Below are 12904 nucleotides of genomic sequence, written 5' to 3'. Positions count from 1 at the left end.
GTGGCTCGAGATTCATGAACGCCTTTGTGGAGGAGTGTTACAGGCTGCACAGGGGTAGCAGGAACTAAAGCTTGGTTTTAGGGTTCTGCTGCTGTAGGGGAATGGAAACCAGAATTTCACTTGCCCCAAACCAGTTCATACTTGTCTTATGGCAACTCAGAGTTCTCCTCATAAACATGCCAGAGCGGGTGCGATGATTCAGCATACTGTGGTTTTATGTCCTAAAGTGCTGATCTCTTGCCACTGCTCCTGCTTTTGAGAGTTTGAAACTGCTTGTGCTATTATCTCGATTATTTTTTCAATTATTTATATAGGCGGTGTGGGAAAAGCAATGGGAATGATTACACTTGAAATGAGAACTCTGCTTGGATGAGTTTTTGAATCACTTAACGCTGTGCCTAAACTACGCCATCAGGCAAATAGAGGGAAACTCCCAAATGGCACAAAGCTTTTGCCTCCACTTCCCGCACCACATGCCAGCCCTGGGATCGCCAACCGAGATGCGGCAGGGCTCCAGTGCTCCCAACTGCCTCCCTTCCCCCCACCCAGATCAATTTTCTTCCCCTGCAGTATTTCATGAGACCAAGGGTCTGGCTGAATAGCAACTAGAGTGAAAAAAGGCTGTATGTGAAAATTTGCACATTTGTTCCCAAAGATGATAATGCAGCGAGTGCTTTTATTCCAAGAATGTGTTTTTATAAGTCAGATATCCCTGAATATCTTTGGAGCCCAGCAGGTTCTCTACCAATCCTGCCTTACTTCCCAGAAGTATTTACCCTTCTTCCCTGCTAACGTTACTTTGGCACTGACTTCCATGAGCCTTAGACAGGAGATCAGAAATTAATTTCCGGATCGTAACTGGGTATTGAAGCTATTAGAAGGGAAGCAAGTCCCCTAGAAGTTCAGTAAGGGCCCTGATTCCCCATACTCATTCTAAGCCTATATTTACCTGCTTTCCCCTTTCCATATCCATTTTGTAAGAAGATACAGTACCTAGGTATTATAATGGCAGAGAAAGAGACTTAGTTTCTTCCACCCTTCCTGACAGTAAAAGAATAAGGAAAATGCAACAACAAAGACTACGGTTGAAACAGTTGCCCAGAACTGAAGTGCTTTTTCTCCCAGCAGGGCTAGACCTTAGCGCAACAATAAAGTTGCAGGAACATAGCCTGGTTCAGCTTTTAAACACTGCAGAAGACTATAAGGACACCTAAGCTGCAGATAAACTTGCAAGGTAGGAAGAAGCTGATTTTAAGGTAAGCAAGAATGAGTTAAAAGTATAAAGAAACACCGATTCAAGTCCATTCTTATTTCATTCAACTACTTGATAGAGCAGGCATAATGTGTCCAATTATACATAAATCCTGCTACCTCAGATGCAGGTAAGCTCCTTGGGGTAATTAAGAAAAAGTGTTTAAGAGCAACGGTCCTTGTAATACTTAGAAGATCAAAGAATCAAGCAGATGAGACAGAAATGAGTACAAATTATTTTGAAGCTGTACTAATATACCTCCCTTTCTGAAATCTTCTCTTTCCTGCTTAATATTTAAAATCCTGTCTTAGAAATGAATGTGACAGTTCTTGTGATAGTTCTTCAGACACTGCATGTACCACATAGCTGCGCATGGATTTTGGAGCCATCCATGATGTGGGAAAAATACTGCATCCCTCACGCAGTCTCTGGTTACCAAGGCAAAGGCAGGTATAAATAGAAACAATCTGATTTTTTTTTTAAGCTCTATCTAGAAACCTGTGTTGTTGATAACCCTCTGACAGCAACGCCTTATTCCAAATGGTTCTGTTCTACATTTGTGTAGAAACTTCTGGTCGTACATGTTTAATCCTTTCTTCTCTAAATAAATAGCAGCTACTTCTGGTTGTCATTCCACGGAAGTATGAAAACTGTCTTTGAAGTAAAGTTTGGACAAATATCTATTTTGCTAAGAGCTTTCATCAACCAAACGAACACAAGGCTTGGAGAAAAACCTGGAAAAGAAAGCCATCTTTCTCACTAAGTATCACCATAAGTGGCCATTCAAATGACTAGCAGTGAAATGATTTAACAATTTTTACATTTTATCTTCACCAGTAGCTTCCAGGTTCTCCACGCCAGTAAGATAGATGGGGTGGTGAATCATTTGCTGTTAAATACAAAGGGAATAAACCAGAGATTCATTTGGCTGATGACAGCTTGCAGTTGCAGAATTAAGACAGCCTCAGCTTGAACTGATCTGGATCATCTTTGAAACCAATGGGGTGAATGAAAAATAAAAACTTAAGTTTCTGCAGAAACTGACAGGTTATCAGTAGACCTTATAACTTGCTGCTTCAGCAGGATCCTTGCAAAAAACGTTAAGTATTGAAGTAAATGTATGGTCTGATCTAGGGTGTAATTTCCTTTACACACAGAGTTACATTAAACAATGGAAGTAATGATTAAAAATATGAAGATGTATAATTTCATAAGTGCTTGAGCTGAAAGGCAGGAAGTTTCTGGAGCCTCTGAAGGGGGAATAGTTCCCATCAGTAACATTACATTCACGCCTTCAACCTTGCATCTTGATAAACTGTCATATGTAACCGCCACGTTTATTAAAATGTCTTTTTACAGAAAGATCACTTGGCTTTTAGGGGAATTATTTGACTGATCTCTCAAAGGCCTTGCAGGTCTGAAAGCTGACATTATTCTGAAGTTTTAATTAAGGAACAAAAAGCAAAATGAGCAAGCTCTTCTTTGCAAGCAACCACTGCAGTTCCAGCTGCACTTCATTTGCTGGAAACCTCCTCCACTTGTCACTGCGCTTTGAGATGTTCACAGACCTACAGCCTTACCCATGTCCCCAGCTGCTGGACTTCCAGCCCGTGAGATGCCCTGTGTTGGGTCTCATGGTGGGAGAGTCCCTAAGCCACCCGAGCGCGACTGACAGGTGAGCAGGCATCGGTGCACACCGGGAAGGGCTGCTCCGGCAGTGCTCCTGTGAGCGCGGTGCTGGGATTTCCCTCCTCTGCCAGCGGCTTCTGTACTCGTTGCAGCCGGTTGATGGTTGTAGGCCAGGGTAACGTGTGTCTGGCATGTGGGATACTGGGGAGGGGGAAAATGCTGCAAAAACCTCCCTTTTATGGGGCCTGAGTATGGATCTAGAGGCTTAACGCTAGGTCGCCAATTTCTGGTGTGCTCTATAGGTGCGGTGTTATATAATTGGAGAGGAAATTGCAGTGCAAGCAGTGCACTTTATTAATTTAAAACTAGTTAACAACAACTAATTTAAAACAATTTAGAAACAACTATATGGACAGGCAGACAACAGCTATAGCATTCATATAGATGCTAGGGCATCTGCCTCAGTGCAAAGGTTACCTTTTAAAACCAAGCAGAATCCAAGTTTACGAAAAATGTGGGGGTTTTAGTGTTATTTGTAATGGCATTGGCAGTGTTTCTCTTCTCCACTCCTTATAAGACAAAGGAGAAGAAGCAAGTCTAAACAGTTTCAGGTACCTTAAAGCTAATAGAAAGTGCTCCTCAGAGCCTCCCTCCAGGCTTTGGTGGCCCAGGGTTGGAATTAAACCTTTAGAAGTTTGCCCTAAACAAACTTACTATAGGGCTTACGCGTGCAGTTTGACTCTTCTGAATTACGTGGCACATCCATGTTAATGTTTGTGTTAAAATACTGAAAAGCATTTTTCTTTTCCTCATAGGAAATTTGTATCCATGACCTGCAGTAACAGCTATTTCTAACACTTGATACATCAAAACAGTAGTTCTGCCAGCCCTGTGCCCAAGAGCACTCAAAGTACAGCTTTGCAGGCCTCCGTCTTGCTTGGCTTCAGCACATCTCGAATTCTCTTCTCAGATACTAAGTCTCCATTAACTCTACCTTAGCATTTGATAACTGTGAAGCTAGTTTTATTCTACCTTAAGGCAAAATGAAGGTAGGATCAGAAAAGAGAAGCTAAGGTAAAGAAACATTAACTCCCATATGTTTGTGCTGTTGGTATCCCTGCAGTGATCCAGATGCTCGCATGCTAGCCAAGAAGCCTCTGCATTGCCTGTAATGACATCTTAGATTGCTGCAGAGGCAAAAGGACGGATTTAATCAATGACACCAGCACTGCAGTCTGTCCTTACGCTATGAAACACAGGCTCCCAGCCCTGGTTTGCATGTATTCACCGCTAGCCAAGGGTAGTACAGAAGATTTTAAAGTGTGAAAATTTAGGGCTACTAAAAATCCACCTTGTGCGTTCTGAACAACCTCACTGGTTGCTTTTTCCCCAAAAACCATTGGAATTTTGTATTTCCCTAACTACTGTTTTGCTTCAGGCTTTTTCCCTTAAATGGCCATAGTCTTATGTTACTTGTCAGCTTCAAAAGACAAACCCGCATGCAATATTTTTGTCCTGTCAGCTGGTAGTGGATTTCAAAACAGGATGCCTATTTTTCCCCCTATTATGTGCAACAGTGAGACACAGAAGTCTGAGCTTTTGTTTTCAGTTGGCTATACAGGTTCAACCTGGTGATTCATTCTTCCTGCAGCTATGTTTCCAGGAAAAGACAAAGTCCTGGCACTTCTCCAAGTTATCCATAGACTGCTTGAGAGTAGGATCAGTAAGCACTCCTTCTCCTGCAGCTGGGACACTTTCTAAGAAGGGAGAAATTGAACAAAACACATCCCAGAGCTGGTGTTATCGTCCTGCACACAAACAAGGAGGCACATGGCCTTGGAAAGGCATGTGCAGTACTAAGTCAAAGTGAAGGTATCAGAAGAATTTACAGGATTTAAGATTCTTGGCCCTGTGAAGCACAACCGAGTATTTGCAAGGAGCCATTCTCCATTTCTGGGACTGATGGTGACTGTGAAGCTGGATGGTTTACAGAAAATCCTACAATTTAATTTCAAGCATTTTAGGACATTCTCAGCTTCTTGTTGCAGTTGCTGTGGGCAAGAAGAACATACCCTCGGGTTTGGGAATTTTTCAAGAGTCGTCATTCAGATAGGGGCTGGTAACTATGGTTTCAGATGTCTCCTCTCAGGGATACTGCTGCTCACAGATGAAGGGAAGCCTGGTTTAGCATCATGAAGCAAGGGGCTACAGTGCTGTGTGGTTATGAACGCAAGTGCTAAGCTTTCAGAGAGGGAGTTAAATAAAAACATGCACAGATCTACCTACAAGTAACCATCGCAGGAAATGTAAAGACTTGTCTGAGAAGTGGAGTTCCTTTGAACACAAGCAGACAGCGGCTCACGTGTATGGGGCAAACGGGCCAAGTAAAGAGACAGAATTACCTTCCCCTGTGAACCCACAAGCCAAAACACAGCTGGTAGCACTAATATTAGTCCTGTCAAGCCTGGCAGTCTTCATTTATTATGCACCCTGCAAATAATTATACATACAGTTAAGCTTATAGCTCAGAAGCTGCATTCAGTAGTTGGCAGGGTACGTTCCTCACTGGTATAGATCCTTTGACCTCATTAGACTCACATGAGGAGTGAACCTGGTCCTTTGTATTTTCAGAATAAATCATAGGTCTTTTTCATCTCTGCATCTCAGGAATATAGGTTGCTCCTCCTTCAGCTGTCATCACAATCTGACTTAGGGTCTGTTTCAGGATCCCGCCTGGCCTTCCTTAAAGCCTGTGTGGAGTTCTCCTGGCGGTTACAGCAACTTCCCCAGAGGGCTTGAATTAGGATTCGTTTCCCACATTTTGGAAAGTTGCTTTCCCTTTTGTGAAAATTAAAGCAAACACACTCTCTCCCCACCACGCATTATTAAAAGTTAAACATGAGCCATCACTTGGAGGAGGAACGAAGGCCTGTATAACAAACCTGCTCTCTTTAGGGAATAGTGACATTAAGTGTCAAATTTATAAACTCCCATCCGCACTGGCATTAACACCCGCTGGAATCCATTCAGCAGTCAGTACCCTTGAGCTTAGTACTTTGTAGGTTACATTTAGGTCACATTTTCTTTATGAACACAAATGCAAAAGAATTACTTTTTATCTTCATAAAAGCAAGATTCAGGTTGGAAAAAAAAAAGTAAGCCTACAATGTCAGAACAAGTCAAAAGCTGCCCTGCTCCTCTCTGTTCCCTGGGAGAAAGGTGCAGTATGCTTTTGAGGAACAGACCTAGGGACCCAACTGAAGTTACTCCTACCCTTGGTTTCCAGAGGGGTACATCTTGCCCCTGGCAGCTGTAGGGCCTGTGTCCCTGCCCCGACCACATCTGTCCATGCTCTGGGCACTGCAAATCCCCAGTCTGCCTGCTGCGGCTCAGCTGGGCGGCACCTTGCAAGAAAACCTGCTGTAACCCACTCGCCGGGAAACGTTTGTCTTCACATTAAGGCATGGCTGCCTCCGTGTGGAATAGGTGCCAGGTGGAAGAGGGGATGCTCTCCCCGAGCCAAGCCGGGCACGGCGCGTGTTCGCTGGCTGGAGCACAAGGGCAGCTCCTGCCGCATCGCCCTGCTCTGTGCTCAGAGCCTGGCCAGCCCTCCGGCGGGGAAGTGTTTATGTCTCGACTGTCAGGACAGTGCTGAGAGCTGGTCCTTCTTCCCCATACTGAGCAACTGAAACCTGTTAGATATGCAACTGAAACAAGAAAAGAGAGAGAATTTAAAAACCCAGAACACCTCCATTTGAGGATCACACCTGCCTAAAATCCAGGACTTTGTTCTGTGCCCTCCTTGCCTGAGTTACCCTGGTTGAATGCAGCACCAAGGCAGCGTTCGAATGAAACTAAACGTAATCCCCAAGAGGTTAATTGAGCATGAATTCTCAGCGCTAATCCAAACTACAAATACTGCATGCATTTAAAGCTGAGAGATAAACTGTTTTCTTGTCCCATAAGAAAACTATTTTAAGAAGTGTTTGCCCGGTGCAGAGGATGACACAAGTTCTTTCTGATTTGTTTGAATTTTGTCTGCAAACATGCAAGTTTGAGCCCCATTCAGAATAGGCCATAGCTCGTGATCAGGCTTCTTCCCAAGTGTCTGCCTCTGGCTCGAAGTGAGCAAGCAAATACACCCAGGAATCCCATTTCCATCAATTTGCAAGTCTGTCTTTCATGGAGGTTTTCACGCAGTAGACCTCGAAGCTGGAGTGTCCTTCCCAAGCAAGGTGGAGAAACGGCACACTGCTATTGGTGGGACGGGCGCTTGCCAGCGTTACCCACACTCTGCAATAGGACTTAATAATCTTTATGGGCCAGACCTGTAATCAGGAGAGCTCAATAAAACTGACCCAGCCTCCTTGCACCGTCATCTACACTGGGAATTGCCCTATCCCAGCCGCAGCCATGGAGAACCAGGCCAGCCCTGAAACCAGGAGGGGAGTAAACACTGCAACTAATGGGAAACGCTTCAAGCAGGGTGGAAAACGGTTCAGTCCAATGGATTATGTAAAAGCACAGTATTTGGTGTCTGTGAGCGAGGGGGGGGGGTCGCTGCCCACTGGGTGCCCCGCTCAGAGAGAAGGGGCAGTAACTGCAGGTCCCGCAGCACAGACCTCTCTTCTTGGAGCAGGAGGAAAAAGGGTTGAATCTCAACGGTCTGTAGTAAGCTATTTTCAGCTTATGCATTCATTATTGCCAAGATCCGCCATCCGAAATGCCTACTTATCATGCAAAATGTGGAACTAGGTATGTGCTGCCCATTGTACATCAAAGTAATTGATTTTTTTTTATAATGGAAACTGTCTGATGATTCACAGGGGTAAATCAAGCAAAACAGCAGAAAAGACGAGACGGAAAATAGGAAGAGAACCAGGACCAGTAATAAATCATGATAGATGGTATTCAGTATATTGATATAGCAGTCAGTCAATAGAGTGCTAAGCTGCATAAATAAAAGATAATGTGTTTCATCTCTGCAGGGCGTTGCTCAGGCTATACCTATTAAAAGGATTGCCTGGTTCTGCAGAAAATACACACAGCAACAGGTTTTGTCATATTACCCTGATAAATCAGATCTGTATTAAGATTTTAAGAGTTACTTTGCCAAAATGGAGGGGAAAATGAATATTCCTCATTACTGCAGCTACAGGGAAACATGCACAGATATGGAAAAATACTCTCTACTGGTGTACTGAGCTATGTGGAAGCAGAAGCTTAAATTCTCCTGGAATGACAGGGAGGTGGGACAGTTTGCTGTTTCTATGATTTCCAGGGATTAAAGTCAGCTTCCTCTTGCTTAAGACCTACCTGAATAAGGCTATACAGAGAAACAGACTACTGGTTTCTTTCCCCCCTCTGCATGTTTGTATAAATTCTGATACTCTACACCAGTGCTAGCGCTAGGGAAGAGCAGCCCTCGTCTCTTCCCCTTTGGAGCATTACACACTGAGAACAAGTACAAGACCCATGGGAAACTTCAGCCTCTGAGAGGCAGAGGAACCAAAACCTTCACGCCCAAATAGCAGTGAGACACATCACATAGTCCAGCCACTCCAAGTTCCCAGCATTTTTCATTTATCGGGACAAGTATGTGGCGTTTTGGCTGTTGCCCTCGATGGCTGGGTCCCAGCGCTCAGACGCCTGGTGAGCCACTCTTTCTCACTTCTTTTTCACCCTTGAACAAGGATTTTCCACTGCCCAAAACTGCAGCTTTGGCAAAGGGCTCCCTGAGGCTGCTCCGAAGCCCAGACTTAGCAGAGGCCCCAGCTTGCTGCTGGGATCCCACGAGGCACTTGCTGCGGTTTTACCTCCCTCCACCGAAGCTGGGCAGCCCCATCGCATGCGCTGGTGCAGCTGCAAGGAACAGGATGGGCACAGTTTAAGAAATGGACACTCGGCGTCACGGCTGTCTGGCTGAGATGTGCAGATTTGCCCGTGAGTCCTCCCACCGCTCCGGATGGAGCAGGCTTGCCTCCGTCAGCTTTGAGCTGCTGGACTTGCCAGCAGGAGTGCAGCTTGCTCAGCCGCTGCCACTTTTTAAAATAGAGTCAGCCAGCAAACAAGTACGGGTATTGCTTTTCTGGTGTGAGAGGGTAAATTACACCAGTTTTAGTATTAAATAGTGCAGATGCAAGCCAGCTCTTATTCTTGGTTGAGAATTAATTACTTCACTAAACCACACCAACCCTCCAGCTTTCTTCTCTTCCCCTGCCATCCTCACCAAAAATCAGTGGATGCAGTGCCAGAGGGAAGAAAACACCAACTTCTGAATGGCTGTTTTGCGTGAAGCTCCTTCCCCCCCCCTCCCCGACTCAGGCGATCCTCCTGTCCCACCCGATGGTTAACTCCCGGTCCTTCCTGGATGTGGGAGTAGACCCGCTGTCCTACAGCTTTCCAAGCTGAGTACAGAGGTTGCGGAGGGACGTCGGGCTGAAGCCGTTCAAAAAGCGCTGAAAGCAAATCTTCTCTGAGGCCCTCATGTAATCCACAGCGAGGTCAGGTTTCTCTGGAGTAACAAGGCTTTACAAACTGTCAGTAGCATGTAGAGAGGCTTAGCTAACACAGCTTAGAGAACTTGCCGGCAAGTGAAAAAGTATGGTTCATCAGTCTGAGGGAATAATCCTCATGTAAGACTATAAATCATTTAGTTCCTCCCTTTATTGTGCCTGGAATTAAGTTGCACAGAGTCCAGAAATGCAGCACCTATGACTTCCTCTCTTCAAAGAAACTAGGCACGGTTTTGTCTGAAAACTCTGCGTACACGATCACACGGGAGAGCCAACGTTAGGATTTGTCCTACAGAATGGAGTGAAACCCTGAGCCTGCCTACCTCTGGAATAACTGCCAGCACGATAGCAGCGTTTTGTAATACTTTGTGTGTTCTTAAGTCTTCTGCGGAGCCATTCTTCTTATCAGGGGCCAGAGTTAAATTTTTGTAGCGACCGTGAGGTGACCCACTGCAGAACGACGCGCGTTCGTGCTTATCAGGGCCTCTGACTGCTGTGGGTATCTTGCCCTCTAAGCCATCTTCCCCGCGGTGTATTTGAGCATTCCAGTCCTCTGAGAAGCTCTCAGGTAGCAGAGGCTCACCCAGCAAAACCGCAGCTGCTGGAGACTTTCAGAACAGCGAAACGAAAGTCCCCGGGAATCCCAGCGGGCACTGTAAGCGTTGCTTATGCTCGACTGCTCGCGGGACTTCACCGTAAAGTCACCAGAGCCGCCCGCAGGGCGCCCAGGCGGCCGCCGCAAGCCCCAGCCCGGCCGGGCACCCGGCAACGCGAGCCGCCCGCTTAGCAGGCACGGGGACAGGTGGGCGAAGCACCCCAGACCCCCCCAGAAGCCCTGTTTCAAAGGTTTCACTGTGAGTATGGGGGGAAAGAGCCGGCGAGACTCGGAAACAACCTTTTAAGCTTACAAGTGCAGCACCCGAGGCTGCCTGCATCCCTTACCGAGCCTCTCCGGACCGCTGTACGCGGCCACCGCGGAGGCGGCACACAGGCGGGAGGTTATCAATGTTATTATTTATTAATACATTTATGTGTTATTTGATTACGCTATAGTATTGCTTCTAACGATTTCATTATTACTTTCATACTGCTGCTGCCGCGGCGGCAGCACGTGCGCGGCCGGGCAGCGCCAGCCAGCCGCTCCCGGGGGGGCGTGGCCGGGGGCGTGGCCCAGCCAGGGGGCGGGCCGCGGGGCGTGGCCGAGGGCCCGCGGCCGGCGCTGCGTGTGCGTGTGCGCGTGGGGAAGGAAAAGGGCAGGCCAGGAAGGGCGCGGCGGGGGCCGCGTGACGAGCCCCGCGCCCATTGGCGGAGCGGCGTCACGCGGCGCGCCGGCGGGAGGCGATTGGGTGGGAGCGAGGCGGGGCCGGGCCTCCCCCCCACCCCCACCCCGGTCTCCCCCCGCCCCTCCCCCGGCGCGGGGGAAGGTGGCCGCTCGCGCGAGGTCTGTTGCTCGCCGCGCGCAAGAGGCGGCGGGGGGGCTCGCGCGGCCGTTGGGGCGGGAGGGGGCCGCGCCTGGCCGGGGCCGGGGCGGAGGCGACGGCGACGGTGATGGTGATGCGGAGCTGAGGCCCGCCCCTCCCTCCCTCCCTCCCTCCCTCAGCCCGGCGTCTCGGCTCCCCCTCCCCCGCCCCAGCCCGGGAGCCGCGTAGCCGGGGCCCGGCGGGGGAGCTCCGAGCTCCATGGGCAACACCGTCACCTGCTGCGTATCCCCGGACGCCAGCCCCAAGCTCAGCCGGGCCCGCGGCGGCGGGGCAGCGCCGGGGCCCGACCGCTGGGCGGACGCGTACCAGGCGGCGGCGGCGGCGGCGGGCGGCGGCTCGGGACCGGCGGAGGCCGAGTCGGGGGACTCGGATCCCGGCGGCGGCGGCGGCCCCCACCTCCAGCACATCAGCGACCGGGAGTTCCCGGATGGTGAGCGGGGGACGAGCGGCGGGGCCCGGCGGGCGGGCGGCGGGGAGCGCCGGGCACCGCGTCTCCGCCCTGCCGGCGGCTGTCCCCCTGGTGCCCCCGCCCCGCTCCGCCGCGGGTGGGTGCCCGGGGAGGGGGGGGGGGGGCTGGCAGCCCGGGGCGCGGCGCTTCCCCGCCCGCGGCGCGTCCCCTTTGTCCCGGCGGCGGGGGAGACCGTGCGGTCCGGCGAGCCCCTCGGGGCGGGGGGGCCCGGCCCGCCGCCGCCCGGCCCGGCGCCGCGCCCCAAGCAAAGTTCCCCGCGGCTGTCACCGCTCTGACAGCTCCGGGCTTCCCTGCGGGCACGGCGCCCGGCTGCCGCCTGACGGGGGAAACGGGCCGCGGGTCCGGGACCTCTTGCCGAAGTACAAGGCGCGGGCCCGGCGCGGCCGCTTAACAGGTAAACCCGGCCGAGGGCGGAGGAGCGGCCGGCTCCCCTCCGGCCCGCGGAGTGCCCGGCCGGGGTCCCTGGCAGCCCCGCAGGCCGTTCCCGGCCCGCTGCAAGGGGCCGGGTCGGGGAACCCGAAAGAATCGTGGCGGAGCCCCCGGGAGCTCCCATTTGAGGTGGAAGCGTGGCCGCTCGTTTCTCCTGAACTGCGGAGTCGTGACTCAGTCGTAACGTTCGGGCGGTTCGCAAAAGCTGCTGCGCGTCTAGTCTCTGTTGTACAGGAGGAAGGAAGAGGGTGTGTGGGGAACGAGGGAATTAAGAATTACAAAGATTGTGTGCCTACGATGACATCATTGTGGCTGGACGTGGGTAATTTATAATCTAGCGATGCAGGGTGCTCACTTATAGCTGTGGACTTCTTAACACCGAGGTTCCCTGTCATGTAGCTCTCACTGTTCCCGATTTGCTTTCCTTGAGCTCATGGGAAAGTACGTGTTTGCTGTTCAGGTTCCTTCCAGTTACACCTGGAGCACTGGTGTCACACAGACTTGCTCTGCTACGCATCTCCTTCCTTTTCAGACATGCCTAGGAAGAGCTTGCAGGTTTGTGCTGCAGTGAGAGTTACCGAGACAACATGTAACAGGTTAGGGGTGCTCGTGTCTGTCTGCATGTTCACGTGATTACCGTAAGCGTACAGCACAGTGTAATAGCTTATGATATTCAAAACTTAGTTTAATTAGCAAGCATCTTGCTATTCCTTTTCATAATTATAACCACACCTATATGAAATACATTCGGTTGAAAAAAAGATAGCCTGTCTGACATCTTTAATGTACGATGCATACAATAACAATTATCACTGGCCCTCCATACTCGTCTTGAACTTGAGAGAAAAAATTTGGCCATCAGGAAAAGCTGGCTGCACAAGAGTGTGAGGAAGCCTTCAGAAATGGAATTATTAAACTTGCATGGTTCTGCACAGCACCATATGGTGCAGCTGTTACAGAAACAAGCTGGAACAGTCGGCCCCTTGGATCTCCTTTGAGGCAGCTGTGCAATACAGCAGTAGGAGAAATTATATTTGCCATCTAGGAGAAATAAAACTTTACCTTCTCACAAAAATATTACAGAAATCTCTCAGCTCTCCCATACTTGTTAAGGGAGGAGGAGCTAAAC

General features: G+C 49.6%; 1 protein-coding gene across 1 annotated transcript in view; it reads left to right on the top strand.

The window, feature by feature from the left end:
* Positions 1-10902: 10902 nt before the first annotated feature.
* CCNYL1 (cyclin Y like 1) overlaps positions 10903-12904 on the top strand; it is a 34843-nt gene continuing 32841 nt past the window's right edge. Inside the window, exon 1 of the mRNA XM_030019249.2 lies at positions 10903-11307. Within this exon, the coding sequence (XP_029875109.1) occupies positions 11076-11307 (232 nt within the window). The 5' untranslated portion in view covers positions 10903-11075. The remainder of the gene's footprint in view (positions 11308-12904) is intronic.

The sequence above is a fragment of the Aquila chrysaetos genome, chromosome 6 (genome assembly GCF_900496995.4).
Source record: "Aquila chrysaetos chrysaetos chromosome 6, bAquChr1.4, whole genome shotgun sequence".
NCBI lineage: Eukaryota > Metazoa > Chordata > Aves > Accipitriformes > Accipitridae > Aquila > Aquila chrysaetos.
Note: the sequence above shows the minus strand (reverse complement) of the source record. Positions and strands in the feature narration are given on the sequence as shown.